General features: G+C 47.1%; 1 protein-coding gene across 1 annotated transcript in view; it reads right to left on the bottom strand.

Moving 5' to 3' along the window:
• The window catches only part of TMIE (transmembrane inner ear), a 167,401-nt gene that overhangs the window by 64,244 nt on the left and 80,060 nt on the right, over positions 1–23,097 (bottom strand). The window contains exon 3 of the mRNA XM_068238531.1: positions 22,160–22,309. Within this exon, the coding sequence (XP_068094632.1) occupies positions 22,160–22,309 (150 nt within the window). The remainder of the gene's footprint in view (positions 1–22,159; positions 22,310–23,097) is intronic.

Here is a 23,097-nt window from a genome sequence, read left to right as displayed (position 1 = left end):
ATACATATATATACACACACACACTGCATCCATCCATGCACACAGCAGTGACAGCACCTCTCCAACAGTAGCAGCATCTCCTGACACAGCTGAAGCTCCACGTGTCTCCTCTCTGGCCGTCTGAAGTCTCCGGGAGGAGGAGGGGGAGGAGCAGGACATTCCTCTCCTCCACACTGAAGTATCAGCGCAATCAGCTCCGTTGGCAGTGACAGGGAGCTGTGCATCAAAAACAGGAAGGAGGGGGGAGAGCTGGCTGTAGCCACATATAAGTTAGGGAAAGTATTAATACAACAGACCTGGCGTCTTCCCCTCTATGGAACAGTCCAAATTACCGGCTGATACATTGCCGGTGTTCCGACGTACAAACATTTTTCCGACAGCGGCTTTTTAACTAATTTTCCGGCTGGGCCGGGGGAATACCGGGCGGGTGGCAACCCTAAGCGTGCATAGAGGGGCCTGGAAGCATAGCAGAACCACAACACTGAAGAACTTGGCAGCCTTCCAGACACAGGCCGACAAGTCTGACAGGGGAAAGATACATTGATTTATTACAGAGACTGTGATAGTAGAACGTGCTGCAGTAAGCTAGAACACATTAGAATAGCTTTTGGAACTTGTAGGATGATAAAAAACAGGATGCAATTTTTGTTACGGAGTCTCTTTAAAGAGACTCTGTAACATTAAAAAGATCCCCTGGGGGGTACTCACCTCGGGTGGGGGAAGCCTCCGGATCCTAATGAGGCTTCCCACGCCGTCCTCTGTCACACGGGGGTCTCGCCGCAGCCCTCCGAACAGCCGGCGACTGTGCCGACTGTCAGTTCAATATTTACCTTTGCTGGCTCCAGCGGGGGCGCTGTGGCGGCTTTCCGTTCCGAACTACACGGAAATACCCGATCTCATTCGGGTCCGCTCTACTGCGCAGGCGCAGGACACTTGCGCCTGCGCAGTAGAGCGGACCCGACGGCGATCGGGTATTTCCGTGTAGTTCGGAGCCGACAGCCGTCAGAGCGCCTGCGCAGGAGCCAGGAAGGTAAATATTGATGTCACCGCTGCACGGACTCCACGGAGGGCTGCAGCGAGACCCCTGACGGATGGAGGACGGCGTGGGAAGCCTCATTAGGATCCGGAGGCTTCCCCCACCCGAGGTGAGTACCCCCCAGGGGATCTTTTCATGTTACAGTTCCTCTTTAAAGTCAGATCTGACAAGACTAGCTGCATGCTTGTTTCTGGTGTTATTCAGATACTACTGCAGAGAAATAGACCAGCAGGGCTGCCAGGCAACTGGTATTGATTAAAAGGAAATAAATATGGCAGCCTCCGTATACCTCTTACTTCAGTTCCCCTTTAAGTCTGCTCTGCTCATTGTACCTTGCCTGGCCGTGACAGCTTTCAGTTGCCTCGTGCTACATTGCTGGGTGTGATGTTTGTGGATTACCTTTGCCTTATCTCTGGCTGTGTATTGGATTCCTGCCTGGACTGACCCTGTGTCTGTATCGGACTTGCTCTTGCATTATCCGTGGCACCGTGCTCAGGGCCGGATTTGTACTTCTTACCGCCCAAGGCCGACTATTACCAGCCGCCCCAACCGAAACCGTATCCTACCACCTCTCTCCACACACACCAATCCAAAAAATTTTGGGCCTATGGTGTCCACTATTGGGGCTAGTGCCGAGGTCTCCATGGCAACGTGAAGTGAATCAATCATGTCACACGGGGGAACTGGTCAATCAAGCGATCTACAGGTGATGGGCGTGGTGGGAGCCTTCCACCACACACACATTGTCAAAAGTGGCTCACAATTGGACATTGGGTGGGGTCAGCAACACGTAAAAGTGAGTCCTGTACCCACTGCTGTCTCCAGGGTAACAGCGCTGGCCAATCAATCATTAAGAAATGGGTAGTGTGAGAATTCTGTACTATTTGCTGGTGCTGCCCTTGGTCCTTTCATCCCCCACACCAAGTGTGTGAGACCCGGCCTTCTGTAACTGCCTAGAGCTGCTGCTATGTCATTGGACAAGGTCTGGCTTTTTGCTAGTCACACACTGTTCACAAACGTTTGGTTAATGGACTGCAGCTGCCTGTAGCACAGCACAGGCAGATGCCAGCTGGTACTAATAGTGCAGTTATCCTGACCACTTTCATTTGTTTGGACACTTGCAAATAATGCCCTGAAAATAATGCCCACTGTCTGCAGGCCGCCCCTTGTTTATCTGGTGCCCTAGGCCATGGCCTATGTGGCCTTGCCAGAAATCCGGCCATGACCGTGCTATCTGATTTCCTGTGTATGACCCTTGGCTTGTTACTGGACTTGCTACAGATAAAGTTTTTGTACCTCACTTCTGATCTCTTGTTGCTGACCTGCACTGTCCATTTTTCTGCCTGTTGTTCCAGTCTAGTGCGGTTCTGGTGGTACTCTGGTGTTCCAGGCCTCAGTCTCAATACCTTTAGCGCATAAGGCCTGGGGGCTGAGACGATGTGAACAGTCATCTCTTGGGCTGAGCTTGGGACGCGCCACATAGGGTGAACACTGCGGAGGAGATTGAGGTATTGGGATTGAAAGAAGGCCGGAGATCCACCCGACCTCACAGTAAATGAAGAACAGAAGACTAAAGAAATAAAGATTTCTATAACTGTTACACTTAAAGAGAACCCGAGGCAAACCTCAGGCAAAAAAATTTATACTTACCTAAAAATCGGGAATCACGTCCTCCTCTCAATTACAGTGGCTGCTTGAGACATTCCTCAAGATTGTGACCATACTTCTCAGCAGTGGCGTCGCTAGAGCCTTTTATCCGGGGCACCGCCCCCGAACCTGTTGCCATGGTGCTCCGGATCAGATTGAGTGGCAGGAGGGGGCACTGGGTGGAGCGGCGGGGGAGCAGGCATAGTGTAGTTAAAAACTGAACTGAAACCAAAGCACGGCAACGCCACGGAACAGTTTCCATTGCGTGCTGGTTATCCGGAGTGGTGCAGAGCGATCAGAGAATCTGCAGCATGCTGCACGTTCTCACACGCCCACATCTGCCCCCCATCTCCTCCATTCCGGGGATGCGGAAGTGACGCGAATGGGAGAGGAAGTGATGCGTAGCCATATCGCATCCCTTCAGCTCCCATTCGCAAATGGAAATGGGCCCTTACTGTGCAGGCATGGCTGCCCTCGCACAGGAGCAGTATGGTGGCACTTGAGCATAAAGCTCTTCTCTGATCTTTTTTGGGAGTCCCCCCATTGCAATGGTGGGGGCCAGGAGGATGTGGATGCTCCATAGGCTGGCCTCTCCTTAGGTAAGTATCTAATTATTCGCCCTAGGTTCACCTCAGGAACACTTTAACTAGTCACTAACATTATGGGATCCAAGTCTTCAGACTTGGCATGGGCGTAGTGATCACCTCTGGTGAGTGACAGGAAGCTGCAGAGTGTCCAATCCCGTGGCCACTGCTATCTTCCACAGCACAAACTGTAATTCAGGGTGGCCGTGGCAGACAAATTGGGTTTGATTTTGTTGCCCTATAGTGAGCTTACTGCCCCTCAGCGACCCTTAATTTAGTAGTTTTATCTAGCGCCCTTAGCCACGGCCTATGTGGCCTAGCCAGAAATCCGGGCCTGGCTCCACCCCTTGCCCCATGAACAGAATGCACCTGCAGAATCATGGAGCAGTGCTGCCTGCAGAGGCTTTGCTACTTCAGGTCGGTTGACCACTTTCTCAAAAAACAGGATTTTATTTCAGCTGTTTTTGGCAGGAAAAGGTAAGATTTCAGTTCTCTGCCGCCTCGTCTGGCTGATTAGTTACGTAGCCCCGGGCAGGAAGAGCTTGGCCCGCTTACCAAACTGAAATGCTCTAAAATTAATGCACGTTAAGTGAATTAAAATCTACAAGAGTTATTAAAATGAACAATAAGTCAAAAAAAATGAAAGAAAAAGAAACGTGTCGCGGTTCAGTGGATTCATTTGCTGGATATTAAATGGGACATAATTCATTAAGTCCCCCTCCCCTCCCCAGAGAGATGGAGATGGTTCTGGCTTATTGCTGCCGCGATAAAAGATGCATTAAGTCTCCATTAATGCGTGGCATTAAAAAGCGTGACCTCCCCGCGGGACGCCACGGTCACGTGACTCTCGGCCTTCAGACAGCGCGAATGTAAAGAAAGGCGTATGGATATTCAGCCTGCTGTTACTACCTAGTTATTTAAATGCCACCTGAATGATTTAGACTAAATTAGCTCAGACCTTCACGCTGTGCTTAAAACAAACAGAACTGACGTGCAATAAAGAAGGCAGCCGAGACTACGGCAAAGTCACAATAGTGATGATGATGCTTAACCCATTCGCGTTCCGTCGTTTTCACGTGAGAAATGTTCACCTCCCATTCATTAGCCTATAACTTTATCACTACTTATCACAATGCACTGATCTATATCTTGTTTTTTCCGCCACCAATTAGGCTTTCTTTGGGGGGTACATTTTGCTAAAAGCCACTTTACTGTAAATGCATTTTAACAGGAAGAATAAGAAAAAAATGGAAAAATTCATTATTTCTCAGTTTTTAGCCATTATAGTTTTAAAATAATACATGCCTCCATAATTAAAACTCACGTATTGTATTTGCCCATATGTCCCGGTTATTACACCGTTAAAATTGTGTCCCTATCACAATGTATGGCGACAATATTTTATTTGGAAATAAAGATGCATTTTTTTCATTTTGCATCTATCACTATTTACAAGTTTAAAATAAAAAAAATATATAGATATATTTCATCTTTACATTGATATTTAAAAAGTTTAGACCCTTAGGTAAATATTTACATGTTTTTTTTTTTTTATTGTAATGTTTTTTTTTTATAGTAAACATTTTATTTGGGTAGTTTTGGGAGGGGAGGGTGGGAGGTAAACAATAGATTTATAATGTAAATGTGTGTTAATTTTTTTTTTCTCACAGGTGTAGTATTACTTTTTGGCCACAAGATGGCGGCCAAGAGTTTGTTTACATGACGTCACACTAAGCGTAGCTCACGCTTACAGTGACGCTTCGGGGAGGGAACAGCCAGAAAAAGCACAGCTTCCAAGAGAAGCTGTCGCTTTTTCAGCGGGGGAGAGGAATCAATGATCAGGCACCATAGCCCGATACATTGATTCCGTGGTACCGAATCCGCGTCCGGGAGTGCGCATGCACGCGCGTGATCGGCCGCGGGAGCGCACGGTAGCGCGCATGGTTCCTGGAAGTAGAAACTACGTCCAAGAACCAAAATAGGTTAAAGAGGCCCTGTAGTCAGGGGCATAACTACAAATCACTGGGCCCTCCTGCAAAAAAAAAAAAATCACTGCTAACAATAGTCCCTGCAAGGGATGCAGCCGCAGGGGGGCCCAGAAGCCACAGGGGCCCCTTATCGGGGGAGAGAAGTTTCTTTTCCCTGTCCTGAGAGACTGACAACTAAGGGCAGGGATAGAAAAAACTTTTTGCACTCTGCACAATTGTTGTAATGACTGCATCTGCTCAGCCACTGCTAAGGAATTATACAAAGTTTTGCAGACAAATGTTTGTAGACAGTCCCTATTCAGTGTGCAGCAGGGTCTTGTGTACAGCGCTGAGTCTTCTACCCCTCCCCAGCAGGGTCTTGTGTACAGGGTCTTCTACCCCTCCCCAATTACTGTGTACTGTAGTGATGCTTGAGGAGTCTGGGCACTGAGAGCAAAAAAATGATTCCTAGTTACGCCCCTGCCCAGGTAAGTAAGGATTAACTTTTACATTTCAGCCTGGTCATCCTTTAAGGGTGTGAAGGGATGCAATATTTTTTACGTCTTGTTTTGTGACAGAAAGAAGAGGATTTTGTGTTTCTTTGTTCTGTTGCTATGGTTTCCAGAATTTTCCCAAAATAAAAAGTAAAAAAAAAAAAAAAAAGGTACAGCAACTACAGACTGACACCCCTCTGTGTTATCTCCAGAACCCTTGATAATATATGCCAGGGATGCTCTGAAAGCAAATTGATCCGGAATGAGCATCCAATGACTTACCCGTGTTTCCTGGAGGTGGTGGGAAAGCTTTTGGGGGGGGAAACGTACAAACTTCATGCAGTTAGTGTCATGGCCAGAGTCTGAAACCTGGGATTCTAGTGCTGCAAACTCACCATACTGCCCGTGTTCCTTCCAACCCCACCGGCTGCATGCTTGCCCTAGGTTTGACTCAGACACTACTGAATGCAAAGGATCAGCATAATAGCCAGGCAAGTAGCTACAAGCACTCCACTCCAATAGATGACTCACATTATTATAAGTTCTAAGAACAAACTCTTATTTAAAAAAAAAAGTGTCTTAAGGGGTTAATATATTTAATTTTGTTTTCTCCAGGAAGCCTCATTATGTCCAATGCAGTGAGTTCTCCAGGTTAACAGGAAATTATTGTTTTATCTCTGTCTGCAGGAGATATAACCCATTTATGGCAGGGAGCTTCAGCGTGTAAGCTAAACTGATAGAAAGCTGTACAATCAGGAAAATGACAGTGTAGTGCTCACACACGGAATTGGATATTAAATTATTATGTAAGACGGTTGGCTCTGTCTCTCACTTCTAGCTGGCTGTGACTGGGGGAAAGAGGAATTGTGATTTTCTCAAAAATGTCATTATTTTGAGCCAAAGGCAGGTAGGAATAGAATATCTGTCAAAGCAATAAAGAGTTGGGAGTTTTTTTTTTTTACTTACCATTTTTCGGCATATAAGACACTTTTTTTTCTCTCCAAAAAATGGGGAGAAAAAGTCCCTGCGTCTTATATGCCGAATACAAGGTGTCCCCAGATTACAAACGCTTGCCGATATAAGCTGCAATGTTTGGGACTCCCTGTATTGTCCCCTATTGTTCCCCCTACATGTGCCCTCCTCTGCCCCTGTGTATAACAATCAGAATCGGCACCTTGGCTCACCAAATCAACGGCTCCAGGGGTGATCACAGACCTTTACTCTCCTGCACTGCGCCTCTAGTGCCAGCTTCTGCTAGTGCTGTGATCAGCAGATGATGCACTAGAGGTGCAGTAAAGGCCTATGATTGTCGCTGGAGCAATTGATTAAGTAAGCCAAGCTGCTGATTCTGATAGTTATACATGTGGTCGGAGGAAGATACATGGGGGAGGGGGCAGAGGAGGACACACTGGGGACAGAGAGGGCACACTGGGGACAGAAGGGGACACACTGGGGAACAGAGGAGGACACACTGGGGACAGAAGGGGAAGCACTGGGGAACAGAGGAGGACACACTGGGGACAGAAAGGGAAGCACTGGGGAACAGAGGAGGACACACTGGGGACAGAAGGGAAAGCACTGGGGAACAGAGGAGGACACACTGGGGACAGAAGGGGAAGCACTGGGGAACAGAGGAGGACACACTGGGGACAGAAGGGGAAGCACTGGGGAACAGAGGGGGACACACTGGGAACAGAAGGGGAAGCACTGGGGAACAGAGGAGGACACACTGGGGACAGAAGGGAAAGCACTGGGGAACAGAGGGGGACACACTGGGGACAGAAGGGGAAGCACTGGGGAACAGAGGAGGACACACTGGGGGCAGAAGGGGAAGCACTGGGGAACAGAGGGGGACACACTGGGGACAGAAGGGAAAGCACTGGGGAACAGAGGGGGACACACTGGGGACAGAAGGGAAAGCACTGGGGAACAGAGGAGGACACACTGGGGACAGAAGGGAAAGCACTGGGGAACAGAGGAGGACACACTGGGGACAGAAGGGAAAGCACTGGGGAACAGAGGAGGACACACTGGGGACAGAAGGGAAAGCACTGGGGAACAGAGGAGGACACACTGGGGGCAGAAGAGGAAGCACTGGGGAACAGAGGAGGACACACTGGGGGCAGAAGGGGAAGCACTGGGAAACAGAGGGGGACACACTGGGGACAGAAGGGAAAGCACTGGGGAACAGAGGGGGACACACTGGGGACACAGGCAGACAAATGGAAGACACAGGAGGATTGATTAAGTAAGCCAAGCTGCTGATTCTGATAGTTATACATGTGGTCGGAGGAAGATACATGGGGGAGGGGGCAGAGGAGGACACACTGGGGACAGAGAGGGCACACTGGGGACAGAAGGGGACACACTGGGGAACAGAGGAGGACACACTGGGGACAGAAGGGGAAGCACTGGGGAACAGAGGAGGACACACTGGGGACAGAAAGGGAAGCACTGGGGAACAGAGGGGGACACACTGGGAACAGAAGGGGAAGCACTGGGGAACAGAGGAGGACACACTGGGGGCAGAAGGGGAAGCACTGGGGAACAGAGGGGGACACACTGGGGACAGAAGGGAAAGCACTGGGGAACAGAGGAGGACACACTGGGGACAGAAGGGGAAGCACTGGGGAACAGAGGAGGACACACTGGGGACAGAAGGGGAAGCACTGGGGAACAGAGGAGGACACACTGGGGACAGAAAGGGAAGCACTGGGGAACAGAGGAGGACACACTGGGGACAGAAGGGAAAGCACTGGGGAACAGAGGAGGACACACTGGGGACAGAAGGGGAAGCACTGGGGAACAGAGGAGGACACACTGGGGACAGAAGGGGAAGCACTGGGGAACAGAGGGGGACACACTGGGAACAGAAGGGGAAGCACTGGGGAACAGAGGAGGACACACTGGGGACAGAAGGGAAAGCACTGGGGAACAGAGGGGGACACACTGGGGACAGAAGGGGAAGCACTGGGGAACAGAGGAGGACACACTGGGGGCAGAAGGGGAAGCACTGGGGAACAGAGGGGGACACACTGGGGACAGAAGGGAAAGCACTGGGGAACAGAGGGGGACACACTGGGGACAGAAGGGGAAGCACTGGGGAACAGAGGGGGACACACTGGGAACAGAAGGGGAAGCACTGGGGAACAGAGGAGGACACACTGGGGACAGAAGGGAAAGCACTGGGGAACAGAGGGGGACACACTGGGGACAGAAGGGGAAGCACTGGGGAACAGAGGAGGACACACTGGGGGCAGAAGGGGAAGCACTGGGGAACAGAGGGGGACACACTGGGGACAGAAGGGAAAGCACTGGGGAACAGAGGGGGACACACTGGGGACAGAAGGGAAAGCACTGGGGAACAGAGGAGGACACACTGGGGACAGAAGGGAAAGCACTGGGGAACAGAGGAGGACACACTGGGGACAGAAGGGAAAGCACTGGGGAACAGAGGAGGACACACTGGGGACAGAAGGGAAAGCACTGGGGAACAGAGGAGGACACACTGGGGGCAGAAGAGGAAGCACTGGGGAACAGAGGAGGACACACTGGGGGCAGAAGGGGAAGCACTGGGAAACAGAGGGGGACACACTGGGGACAGAAGGGAAAGCACTGGGGAACAGAGGGGGACACACTGGGGACACAGGCAGACAAATGGAAGACACAGGAGGACACAATAATTGGAGTAGAACATCAACAAGATGATCCTGGACCATGGACTCACCAGGTTTAGTATATATGTTTTTGCCCTCTAAACCTAGGTGCATCTTATAATCTGGAGACTCGTGTACGCTGAAAAATACGGTATGTTATGCCATACTGTAAGTCTTCTTTATGTTCTCATAGAAAAACAGGAAAATAAAGAGACACAAACACAACCTGTATATTCAAACCATCAGTTAGTTCTTATTAACACAAAGTCAAAAATTGGCACTTATACAAATCATCCATGTTACTTGTAAATAAATAATATTCAAAAGGAAACTCCACTTTCACATCCCAAATATGTATATACATAAACATACCTGTTGGACAAGGTAATTGAAATGCTCTAAATCTGATCTTATCCATGTTTTCAGCCAGCTATGATTTTCTAATAGAATTAGCTAATAGAATGCGTAGAGAGAGTCTGAAGCGAGAATAAATCTCACTTCAGACCTCATAGATAGCAGGGGCATGTGTGCCCCTGCTAAACCACCGCTATCCCGCGGCTGCACGAGGGTCCCTGATCCCCCAAATCCCCTCGGTGCAGCGGGGAAGCGCTTCCTGGTTGGGGCAGGGCTAACCGCCGCAGCCCTGCCTCCCGCGCGTCTATCAGACGCGTACCTCCGCCTCTCCCCCGCCCCTCTCAGTCTTCCTTCACTGAGAGGGGCGGGGGAGAGGCGGCGATGCGCCGCTGATCGCTGATAGACGCGACTGGAGGCAGGGCTGCAGCCGTTAGCCCTGCCTCCAGGTGCGACCAAGTCTGCGACCAAGTGTTGCAGTGGGGGTTTGGGGGTGAAGGGACCCCCAATTAGCGGCGCGATAACGGCGGTTTAGCAGCGCTAACTTTGAGCTCTGAAGCGAGATTTATTCTCGCTTCAGAGTCTCTTTAAATCTCACGTTTTTGAAGCCAACTTCCATTTGCATCCAGCACATGCCCGCATACTAATCTCCCTGCTTGTGTTGTTGGCTCACTGCTTTTCCCAGGAGTCGGTGAAGAAGACAAGGTAACATTGTTACCATCCCCAGACGCTGTACTGGTTCACACGGGCGGTAAATGTGACGTTTTTGCCTACCGAGAAAAGGGTCATTTGAAAAAGATCTACCGCCCTTCCATTCATAGTAGAAGCAGCAGAGCACTGTACCATGTTAGCCATGAGTAAAAGTAAGAGATTTTAAATCAAGATGATACCATTTATTGGCTAACTTGGAGATAGATAAAAAGAAAGCTTTCGGCTAAGAATAGGACTTCATCAAGCCTTCATCAGAACTGGTTCCTGCAGGAAGAAGATTTATTATTAGCCGAAAGCTTAGTTTTATTTATCTCTAAATGGAATCATCCTGATTCAAAACATCTTGCCTTCCATTCATACAAATGAATGGAAGTGTTTTTAAAAATAAAAAACGGTGACAGCAGTTGACGTCATTAGTGTACATGTCACGGTAGATACCACCTTCCTGTTTTGGACGCTACATATAGCATGTCACGCAAAATGAGATGCAACAATGGAACAACTGGAACCGATGTGAACTGATGCTAAAAGCTTTTCCGTTAGCAAAAATGTGTTTAGCATTAGCTAAATTAGTTCCCCCCCACCCCCACCATCACCTAGTCGCCCATTTGAACCAGCCCTTAAGATTGTTGCAAAGATCCTTATCTCGATACTTAATAATGGAATGTAATAGAACATCTGGGGAATGGAGGTCTTTTCTCCAACTTATCGGTTCGCATCAGGAACTTGCTACACTGGCTTATGTCTATATCTAGTAAACTTAAAGGAATACTGTAGGGGGGTCGGGGGAAAATGAGTTGAACTTACCCGGGGCTTCTAATGGTCCCCCGCAGACATCCTGTGTCCGTGCAGCCACTCACCGATGCTCCGGCCCCGCCTCTGGTTCACTTCTGGAATTTCAGACTTTAAAGTCTGAAAACCACTGCGCCTGCGTTGCCGTGTCCTCGATCCTGCTGATGTCATCAAGAGCGCACAGCGCAGGCCCAGTATGGTCTGTGTCTCCTGGTGCCATCAGCGGGAGCGAGGACACGGGCGTGCAGGCGCAGTGGTTTTCTGACTTTAAAGTCAGAAATACCAGAAGTGAACTGGAGGCGGGGCCAGAGCATCGGTGAGTGGCTGCGCCAACACAGGATGTCTGCGGGGGACCATTAGAAGCCCCGGGTAAGTTCAGCTCATTTTCCCCCGACCCCCCCTACAGTATCCCTTTAAAGTGAACTTCCAGACTAAAAATCTACTCAGCAGCACTGAAAAAGGCTTGGTGTTTCTTTAACAGGTTCACAGCATTAGAACTTTGTTTTTCATACCCTATCCTAATTTTTAGCTGCTTAGAAGCTAAGTTCCAAACCATAAGAGAAAACTGTCCGAGCATTTTTTCCCTGATGCTGTGCAAAGCATGATGGGATTTCTGATGATGTTGTTCTCGTTGCCTATGCCTAGCAGCTGGGAGGGGTGATCAGGACACAGGACAGTTGGAACTGTGTCTCATGTTCCCTGTCTCCTCCTTTCAACCAAAAACATGGCTGCCCCTATGAAAAAGATGGCTGCCCTCATGAAATAACAAAGCTTTGCCTGTTCTTTTAAAACAGGGTGGGTAAGAGATTATATTACCTATCTATTTTAAATAACATAACTAATGTAACTTAATGACAGTATGTTTAGGCTGAAGTTCCTTTTTAATAAGGTGAAGGTCTGTACCCACTGCACAATTTTTCTGACGATGTTTCCAACGACTGGCGATTTTTTTGAGCGAAGATAGATTATTTCTGTGATCTCACGACATGGGTCCAGGCACCTGATTAAGTGAACAACATTTGGAGATAACGACGGTCACAGCAGATCGGATCTTTAAGACCCTCAACAACTCCGCACAAAGTACAGAGATCACGTGACTTCCCATTCGTGCCTGCCGTGCAAGAGTACCCGCCCACAGGCAGATGTATCAGGGAAAGCACGCTGTCGAGGGACATCGCTGGGATCCATCTTCCTGGGTCATCATGTGAGTATTCGAGTCCCTGATAAAATGCCCCCCCCCTGACCCCCCCCCCAAAAAAAAAGAAATAATAAAAAAATGACTGAATAAAGAAGTGGAGTTTCCTTTGAAGTGATACATGTCACAAATAACTAAAAAAAGTCATTACAGTAATGGAGATAAAAGATTTGAAAGAAAGCTAAAGAAGTCCAAAGAGAAGAGGGAGGAGACATCATGGATTCCCTTGCAGGGTTATCTCGTCTTCCTCCTTGACGACAGGAAGCCCCCTGGAGACCCGAGATTGCACCTGGCCAGACAGAGTGTGAAGGTTGTCAGAAGAACCTGGAGGACAGGAGAGTGTGAAGGAGATAGTCAGCGGGAGCAGAGACAGAAGGAAGAAGTACAGGTGTAGCACGGAAAAGAGACTGTATGCCCTTCGCTGCGGCCAGAACAGATGCCAATAACTCATTTATCAAATGTCTTCAGAAAAGTGCTGCAGACTGAGGCAGCTGAAAAGGGTGCAAGATGTATCCTACTGAAAAGGGCACCTGCTAAAACAGAGGGCCGCCCCCTATACAGATGGCGGCTACAAATATTGGTGCCCTTCTCAACACGATGCTGGTGAGGCATGCTAGGGTAAGTATGGGGGGTCAAGGTTAGTTGCCCACCAAGGGTTAAGGTTACTTCCTCAGCAGGGGTGCTTAAGCTTAGTTGCCCGCCAGGGAGGGTTACGGTTAGGTATCGAACAGGGGGGTCAAGGTTAGGCACCACGGGGGGGGGGGGGGGGGGGGGGGGGTTAAGGTTAGGCACTATCAGTGGGGTTCTGTGTGAGAGTAGATACAGGTAAGATCATAGTAAAATGTCACAGAACAGCTAATTACGATGACATGAAATTTCATGTAAATTCACGCAATTACGCCTACGTATACATAATTACGATTTGTAAATCCAACTGATTTTGGAACATCATTCCTGATTTCATGTAAATCTTCACGTTATTTGTCCGTAATTTTGTGCAGACTTTACACGCCGCAATAGGAGGCCGCAATAGCAGCATAGGGGGCGATATACAGGCTGGGAATGCAAAGAATCACTCGCGTTCCCATGCCTGTCGGCCGGTGACGGCCAAACCGGAGGTGTTCGCCGGCGGGTCCTGGACCATTGGAGCGGAGCTGCGAGGGCACCGATCGGCTGCAGGGGGCTGAGGGAAGCCCCAGGTGAGTAAATCTCATTTTTTCCCCTTGACTTTAGGTTCACTTTAACCTTCCTGGCGGTAAGCCCGAGCTGAGCTCGGGGTAAGCCGCCGGAAGGCACCGCTCAGGCCCCGCTGGGCCGATTTGCATAATTTTTTTTTTGCTGCACGCAGCTAGCACTTTGCTAGCTGCGTGCAGTGCCCGATCGCCGCCGCTACCCGCCGATCCGCCACTATCCGTCGCGCCGCAGCCGCCCCCCCCCCCCAGACCCCGTGCGCTGCCTGGCCAATCAGTGCCAGGCAGCTCTATGGGGTGGATCGGAATCCCCTTTGACGTCACGACGTCGATGACGTCGGTGACGTCATCCCGCCCCGTCGCCATGGCGACGGGGGAAGCCCTCCGGGAGATCCCGTTCTTTGAACGGGATCTCTGGATCTCCGATCGCCGGCGGCGATCGGAGGGGCTGGGGGGATGCCGCTGAGCAGCGGCTATCATGTAGCGAGACTTTGTCTCGCTACATGAAAAAAAAAAAAATTAAAAAAAAAAGATTTGCTGCCCCCTGGCGATTTTTTTGCAAACCGCCAGGAGGGTTAAAGAGAATAGTGGGTATAAGTCAAAGTTAATAAGCATACGTTTCAAAAAGACTTTGTAGTTTTTGAGAAAATCTATTTTAAAAATGCAAAGAAAAATGTTTTTCAAACTCAGAAAAATGAAAGGATCCGTGTGTGTGTGTGTGTGCGTGTGCGTGTGTGTGTGTGTGTGTATATATACACAGTGGTGTGAAAGACTATTTGCCCCCTTCCTGATTTCTTATTCTTTTGCATGTTTGTCACACTTAAATGTTTCTGCTCATCAAAAACCGTTAACTATTAGTCAAAGATAACATAATTGAACACAAAATGCAGTTTTAAATGATGGTTTTCATTATTTAGTGAGAAAAAAAACTCAAAACCTACATGGCCCTGTGTGAAAAAGAAATTGCCCCCTGAACCTAATAACTGGTTGGGCCACCCTTAGCAGCAATAACTGCAATCAAGCGTTTGCGATAAAAAGTCTTTTACAGCGCTCTGGAGGAATTTTGGCCCACTCATCTTTGCAGAATTGTTGTAATTCAGCTTTATTTGAGGGTTTTCTAGCATGAACCGCCTTTTTAAGGTCATGCCACAACATCTCAATAGGATTCAGGTCAGGACTTTGACTAGGCCACTCCAAAGTCTTCATTTTGTTTTTCTTCAGCCATTCAGAGGTGGATTTGCTGGTGTGTTTTGGGTCATTGTCCTGCTGCAGCACCCAAGATCGCTTCAGCTTGAGTTGACGAACAGATGGCCGGACATTCTCCTTCAGGATTTTTTGGTAGACAGTAGAATTCATGGTTCCATCTATCACAGCAAGCCTTCCAGGTCCTGAAGCAGCAAAACAACCCCAGACCATCACACTACCACCACCATATTTTACTGTTGGTATGATGTTCTTTTGCTGAAATGCTGTGTTACTTCTACGCCAGATGTAATGGGACACGCACCTTCCAAAAAGTTCAACTTTTGTCTCGTCGGTCCACAAGGTATTTTCCAAAAAGTCTTGGCAATCATTGAGATGTTTTTTAGCAAAATTGAGACGAGTCTTAATGTTCTTTTTGCTTAAAAGTGGTTTGCGCCTTGGATATCTGCCATGCAGGCCGTTTTTGCCCAGTCTCTTTCTTATGGTGGAGTCATGAACACTGACCTTAATTGAGGCAAGTGAGGCCTGCAGCTCTTTAGATGTTGTCCTGGGGTCTTTTGCGGCCTCTCGGATGAGTTTTCTCTGCGCTCTTGGGGTAATTTTGGTCAGCTGGCCACTCCTGGGAAGGTTCTTCACTGTTCCATGTTTTTGCCATTTGTGGATAATGGCTCTCACTGTGGTTCGCTGGAGTCCCAAAGCTTTAGAAATGGCTTTATAACCTTTACCAGACTGATAGATCTCAATTACAGTACTTTTGTTCTCATTTGTTCCTGAATTTCTTTGGATCTTGGCATGATGTCTAGCTTTTGAGGTGCTTTTGGTCTACTTCTCTGTGTCAGATAGCTCCTATTTAAGTGATTTCTTGATTGAAACAGGTGTGGCAGTAATCAGGTCTGGGGCTGACTACAGAAATTGAACTCAGGTGTGATAAACCACAGTTAAGTTATTTTTTAACAAGGGGGCAATCACTTTTTCACACAGGGGTATGTAGATTTTGAGGTTTTTTTTCTCACTAAATAATAAAAAACAACATTTAAAAATGCATTTTGTGTTCAATTAGGTTATCTTTGACTAATAGTTACCGGTTTTTGATGAGCAGAAACATTTAAGTGTGACAAACATGCAAAAGAATAAGAAATCAGAAAGGGGGCAAATAGTTTTTCACACCACTGTATATATCATGTTACAGTATAATACAAATTTTGATTACATAGTGATTTATGTGCTTCTCAGCATGTGACAGGAAGCTCCCTCTCCCCTCAACCTCACAAACTGCATCACATCACAGACAAGCTGAAACTGAGAGCAGAGACCTGTCTGTGAAAAGTGAACAAAGCACACAGAGCCTGCAGGTGTTGTGCTTTACTTGTATTCATTACAACTTTTTGCAGTAAAGATTGCATGAGACTGTTAATTGCCCAACTAATTCATAGCCATAGTGTAGGGGCAGGTGGCATTGCTCGAGCGTGCCTACTTCTGAGAGCCCCATGAACGTTTTGCTATGGGGCCCCAGGATCTCTCACTATGCCACTAACTACAGGGCCTCTTTACGCTTTGTGTCTGTGTATTGTCAGATGGAATAACACATTTTCCCATCACTTTTATCTCATATCAGAGTCTGCTGTGACAGCATCCCAGAGAACCATCTATCTCTGCAGAAGTCAGTCAGTTGGTTGTGAATGCTCAGCCTCTGTAGGGTTAAGCACTACATTTCCCGACCCAGATGTAGAGGAACATCGATCTGATCAGAACATTGAAAGGCCATTTAGCGGAGATGTAAATAGCAGTCTATGGCAGATAGAGGATGTGGTCGGTGAAGCAGAATCTGATGGGACAACGCGGGCAATCATCATCATCATCTGGTTCATCGATCGAGGTCTTCGCGAGTGTCCAGCTTTATGTAAGTCGCCCTTGCTTAAAAAATATGCTGACCTACAAGGGCCTATTTTTTATAGGCAGAGGCTAGAATTTATTTCATGTCACACACACTACATGTTATCGGCAAAGCCCTTCATCAGGTGTGACCATAACATGTAGTGTGCATGACATGCAGTAAATTCAACACAAGTTCAAGCCAGCAGAGTTCCTCCTTCTATTCTCAATAGTTCACAGTGTTGTGGCAGGAGTGGTGTAACTACCTGGAGGATTGGCACCGGCAACAGCTCTTTTAACCATGCCCAGAGAGGCTTAAAGTAAGTCTAAAGCCTAAAAAATACCTCTTTTTACTAGGCAGACTCCTGTTCAGCAATAAGACCATAGCAGAAACGCATCCCCGCGGCAGAACGATTAATTAATACCCCCGAAATCCCGGGGCAAAATTTCATGGCTTTCCAGGTTGTGGATTTTGCTGCCTGGGGAGGCAGAACTTTGCGCTGTAGCTCTGCCTCCAGTCACGTCAATCTCTGTGGATCTCCGCCTCTCCCCGCCCCTCTCAATGAAAGAAGACAGAGAGGGGCCGATAGAGGTGGAGATTGGCGGATATTGACGCGAGCAGAGGCAGAACTACTGCACTCTAGTAGGTAGCTAGTGCCTCTACCCGGAAGGAGCCCCAAATTTTGCCCCAGGGATTTTGGGGGTATTAACTGATCGTTCTGCCACGGGAATGTGGTGTTTCAGCTATGGCCTTATTGCTGAACAGGACTGCCTAGTAAAAAGAGGTATTTTTTTCGGCATTAGACTCTCTTCAAGTAGTTAAAATCAATTTTCTCAAAAACTACAAGGTCTGTTTGAAAAATCTTTTTTTTTACTTGAACCCAATATTCTCCTTAACATATGTAGCAATTTTAATGACAATAGCATGTATGGGGGCTTTTCTATTCACCACTAAAGTCGGCACAAAATGAAGTGAAAAGTGCACGAAAATTAAGCAAAATTACAAATAATTACACAAAATGAATTAAAATTACAAAATCGTAATTACGTTAGGGCATAATTGCAAGCACTTGCGCAAAATTTTGCGGAATAGTAATTACCTGATTACGGTCATCACTATTTCCAGGTGCTTGGAAAAAAGGGGAAACCGAGAGCCCAATATGGTGTAGTATGTTAATGTGATGATATCAGATGTGAACGACTGTGGTATATATACTCACAAAATTGGGTCGCCGCTAAGGCAACCACTGGAACAGCAGGCGGGGAGAATTATAACCTGAACCTGCTCAGGTGTAAGAAGTACCTCTCCACTGAGGGTGGACTAGGCAATTTTGTAATATGGTAACAGAGGCGCCAAGTAGAATAAAATTGGTTAAAATTGTTAAAAAGGGGGAAGTGGGTGGACTCCCCTCCCTTCTGGAGAAATGACCGGACAGCGGGAAAGTTACTTATATGCAACAGTAACATTTATTATGAACTCCAAAAGTACAACGCGTTTCACGGGTAACAGTCCCGTTTCTTCAGGTAAACTATATTTGGAGGATGCAAAATCAGGTCATGAGCCGGGAGAAACGTCTCTGTAAAAGCACTTCTCCTGGCTCTTGACCTGATTTTGCTCCCTCCAAATATAGTTTACCTGAAGAAGCGGGACTGTTACCCGTGAAACGCGTTGCACTTTTGGAGTTCTTAATAAATGTTACTGTTGAATGTAAGTTGCCCATTGTCCGGTCATTTCTCCAGAAGGGAGGGGAGTCCACCCACTTCCCCCTTTTTAACAATTTTAACCAATTTTATTCTACTTGGCGCCTCTGTTACCGTATTACTATTTCCAGGTGGATCTTATGACCCAACTCATCTGGGATTGGGATTGGAGAAAAAGAAAACCTGTGAAACGCATTGTCTTTTTTGTGCATCATTAAAATTATTTCAACCCATATGGTTTGTCTATTCATGGAGGTAAGATCTAATTACACCTAATTACTCTGATAGCTTATGATTTAAGATAGTTATATTCTGGGCACCTAAAACAAGTTCTCTCAGTGGTGGGATTGGATCTGGCATTGTTGGTGAGTTTGGAAGAGATGTGTTTATTAGAGATGTGGCGAACGGTTCCCGAACCGTTCGCTGGCGAACATCTCTGAATACATGGGCCTCTTACTACTTCCGGGTCGCAATGACCCGGAGTAGTACGCCTGCGCTGCCCGGCGGAGCGCGTCCTAGATCGCGCTCCCGTTGCCGGGCACTCTCTGCGCATGTGTGTGACGTCATGAGTGACGTCACGCTCATGCGCAGAGAGTGCCCGGCAACAGGAGCGCGATCTAGGACGCGCTCCGCCGGGCAGCGCAGGCGTACTACTCCGGGTCATTGCGACCCGGAAGTAGTAAGAGGCCCAGAGAGGTTCGCCAGGCGAACTGTTCGGCCCAACACTAGTGTTTATGAGAAGTAACAGATGAATATGGACATACATGTAACATTCAGCTCTTCGGCAGGAAACACATGCTCAGATATGTTCATGAAGGCAAGGATGGAAGACATGATGATGAGATAAAACTATAAGAGAGAAAAATCAAGAGAATGAAAATGCAGAAAGAAATAACAGAGAAAACATACATTAACACAGTAGTCTAGTGGTCAGTGTATCAGGTCTTCTTTCATAGCAACCAGTCTGCAGAGCAGAAGACACCAAATGACAAAGAAAAGGGCAAAGTGGTCATTTTGTACGCTATAAAAACCTAGCCTGAAGATAGCCTGCAGCAAAGCCTGAAGCAATTATAAAGACTCGTACACATGTCCAAACAATCTGCCTAGGCTAACTATCTTCTAAAGTTGGTCTGTTGGACAACAGTTGTGCGTGAGTACAGTAAGCAAATAACAAGTTGACCAACTGATAACAGGTTGTTTGCCTAATCCAACCGGTGTATCAACCTGCCCAACTATTGCAACCACGCCCCTGGCGCATCATCACATCGGTCTCCGTAAGGGTCCTGTGCATGCACAGTTCAGTTTTTAGAGAACCGCGCATGCGCGGGACCCATACGGCGACCGGCGTGATGACGCTCCAGGGACGTGCACTCACGACTTCAGCCGAAGTCACTGGATTACTGTATCTGCCATTGGGACCACGGAAGGTAGGAAGAGGATGCGGGGGGACCTTGTGGACTACGGGGGGGGGGGGGGGTTGGAGGAAGCCCCAGGTAAGTCCAGATTTTTATTTTCGGCCACTGCTCAGGATCCCTTTAATATTTTTTTTTAATGTCTTTTAATTACGTTACTTTTTACCAGTGTGACAGTTGCAGAGAAATAGAGAGGCTGGGAAACAGATTGAGGCTGGCATCACACTAGGCAATGCGTGAAAGGTTGTGTTTTGCTGCATTTTGAGTGCGTTTTCGCTTTGCATTTTCTTTTCACTTATGTGCATTTTGCTTGCAACTTTATGCGTTTGCGTTTCACACATATAAATCATAACCCCCCCCCCCCTGCAGGCGAAAAAACCCAGCCGCCTCTGTAACAATTTTCCGCATGGTTTACGCCATTCAATAGTAATGAATGGCGACATAAGTATAAAAAAATGCTTACGTTTGCGAATTTCCTTTAAAAAAATGCCTGCAAACGCATGCAAATCCACAAGCGTTTTTTTCTATGCGGAATTCGCCTAGTTACAGTGGTAACATAGCCTCAGTTATCTTTATTGCGGACAGCAAGTTAGCACAAGGGGCTGCAAAAGGGACAGAATGCTGAGAATATCTCACATTATCTGTCAGCGTTGTGGCTGGTCTGTTTCTTCCTGTATTCTCGGGATCTCGCCATCGCTGTGTCCGCTGACAGACGCACACCTGAGGTCTGCTGCATTAGCATAATGAGCACCTTTCTGCAGCCGCACGACTGGCCGCCCAGCGGATGCAAACACCACGCAGAACACTAATAGCCACTCACAATGGAGAATTAATTATAAATATCGGTTGAGTCACATGTGGTTTGCGACTAACGCCCCTGTGGTGCAGCATTCAATGGTATTGTGGTCCGTGCCCGAAATGAGATGTGGGATTCGCGTAATTGCCAGTTAGCAGATTAAGGAGGGCTCTAATTTTGTTGTTTTTCACTGAAGCAAAATAAAATGGTTTCTGTATCTGTGTGAGTCAAGAGAATTGCATACAGCAGGTACAGAAAAACAGAGAATGGAATAATGGGGGAAAAAAATCTATTCCTATTGCATACTTTTGTCAATCTCGGCTACTTCTTCAGGTATAATTCTCTTTGTTAGCTCTCTGAACATATCCCAGGAGAAAGCAATTAACTTACTGAGAGTTTGTATTATGATTTTTTTTTCTTTCACGTAGGCATTAAAATACATCATTTTCACAATATCTTGCATTTCCTACCCACAAAACACTTTCATATATAATAACTGTTCGAAATTCTAGGATCTGAAACAATTGGATTTTACAAAAAAAAAAAAAAAAAAAAACACCTCTTAGGCTCTATTCACACCTGCGTTTTCAAAATGCCGGCAATTTTTGACAGCGTTTTGCAAGAGTGATTTTTTCGCAATTTCACGTGGAAAAATCACTGAACAGTGCAGCGATTTTGCCACGATCGCGTTTAGCGCTTCTATAGCACTGAAACGCGATAGCCGGGAAATCGCCTGAAAATGATGCAGGCGACGCGTTTGCGTTTGGCGTTTTTGCCCATTTTTGGGCGATTTGCTTGGGAGCCGATACATTTATTGGGCACCCAAATTACAGCTCAATGCCGATATTTCTATAGGCTCCTATGGCGGCGCCTGAGAACTTAAGTTTTTTTTTCCTTTTGGCGGGTTTGGCGGCGGGTGGTTAGGGTTAAGCGTCACGTAGGTAGTTTTTGAGGGGGGGATGTTTGTGTTAGGCATCCTGTAGGTAGTTTGTGCAGGCAGGGTTTTTTCGGTAAGGCGCCATGTAGGTACTTTGTGTGGGGGAAGGTTAGGTTTAGGTGTCAGGTAGATAGCTTGTGTGTGTTTGTATATGTGTGTGTGGGGGGGGGGGGGGGAGACTTAGAGTTCGGGATCAGGTAGGTAGTTCGTAAGGGAATTAGACATTAGGTAGGTAGTTTGTGCAGGGGAGGGGGGTTGGTTTAGAGTTAGGCGTCAGGGCGGAGGGTTCTGTGTCAGAGTAAGCTTCGGTTTAGCCATAGTAAAATATCAGTATTTAATACTGGTATTTTACTATCGACATTACTGAGCGCCTAAATTTCCATGCGTCTTTTTTCGATAGAAACCCAAAAAGAATAATACATCGACAATGTGGGGTCTCAACAAAATGACAAACTGACACTTCGAAGGTCCAAGAGCAATGACACAGTGGCACTCTTTGGAACCAATGACAAACGAACAGCATCAAACCAAATATAAAAAAAAAATATTTTTACATTCTTGCTGAAGAACGTACGAAACCTTTTAATACATCTGCAAATTTAATGAAAGCATTACCTCCAGGTATGTCCGTCAGCTCGTTTAGCGGCGGCACCGTCTCCAGCTTATCGGCGTAATCCTTCCCCGCTTGGCGCTGGGCGTAGCGCGCTTCAATCTCCTTCTTGGTCCTGGGAATGCGACATTTGAAAATACAGCACAGCGTGATGACTGTCCAGGAAACGCGGCAAAACAAAAGGGAGAAAAACGCGGCATTAGTTATCTTACTGTCAGCGGGAAAACGAATACAAACAACCGCTAATTACATTGTTCGACTTGCCAACATTTCTCCTAACATCGTAGAAAAGGCAGCTAATTGAGTGTCTATGCCAGCGCATGCCCCAGAATCAATGCATTAGAAAAAAGCACTTTAGTTAGAAAACAAGCATGAGACAAGCGGGACGGGGGGACCATGACATCTATTCATTTCCTTTGTGACTTGATGCAAGCGGTCTTGTTTGGAATACATCATTATAAGAGCATTATAAAAGCAAACCTTATGGCGGCTTCAAGTGCATATCCAAGGAATGTGGACAGGAATAGCAGAAATATGTATAAATAAATGTCTTTATTATACTGTTTTGTTTTTTTTATAAAACGCTAAGATATCACGCAGCACTGTACACAAGATGGGGAGACATAACATTAAACAACGTATTATAGAGACATTACAGCATTAAACAGCACACAATAGCATGCAAAATAGTGATGTCGCAATAAAAAATGGTGCGCAGAGTGGAATGTTGGATTAACCTCTTGAGGACCATGGTGGTAAACCCCTCTAGTGACCAGCCTAATTTTACATTAATTGGCCACTGCAGCTTTAAGGCCAAGCTGCAGGGCCATATACCTCTGCACACAAGTGATCTCCCCCCCCCCTTTTCTCCCCACCAACAGAGCTCTCTGTTGGTGAGGTCTGATCGCCCCCCCTGTGTTTATTTTTTTTATATAAATGTTTG

This window comes from Hyperolius riggenbachi, chromosome 5 (genome assembly GCF_040937935.1).
Source record: "Hyperolius riggenbachi isolate aHypRig1 chromosome 5, aHypRig1.pri, whole genome shotgun sequence".
Lineage (NCBI taxonomy): Eukaryota > Metazoa > Chordata > Amphibia > Anura > Hyperoliidae > Hyperolius > Hyperolius riggenbachi.
The sequence above is the reverse complement of the archived record's forward strand: the minus strand, read 5'-3'. Positions and strand labels throughout refer to the sequence as shown.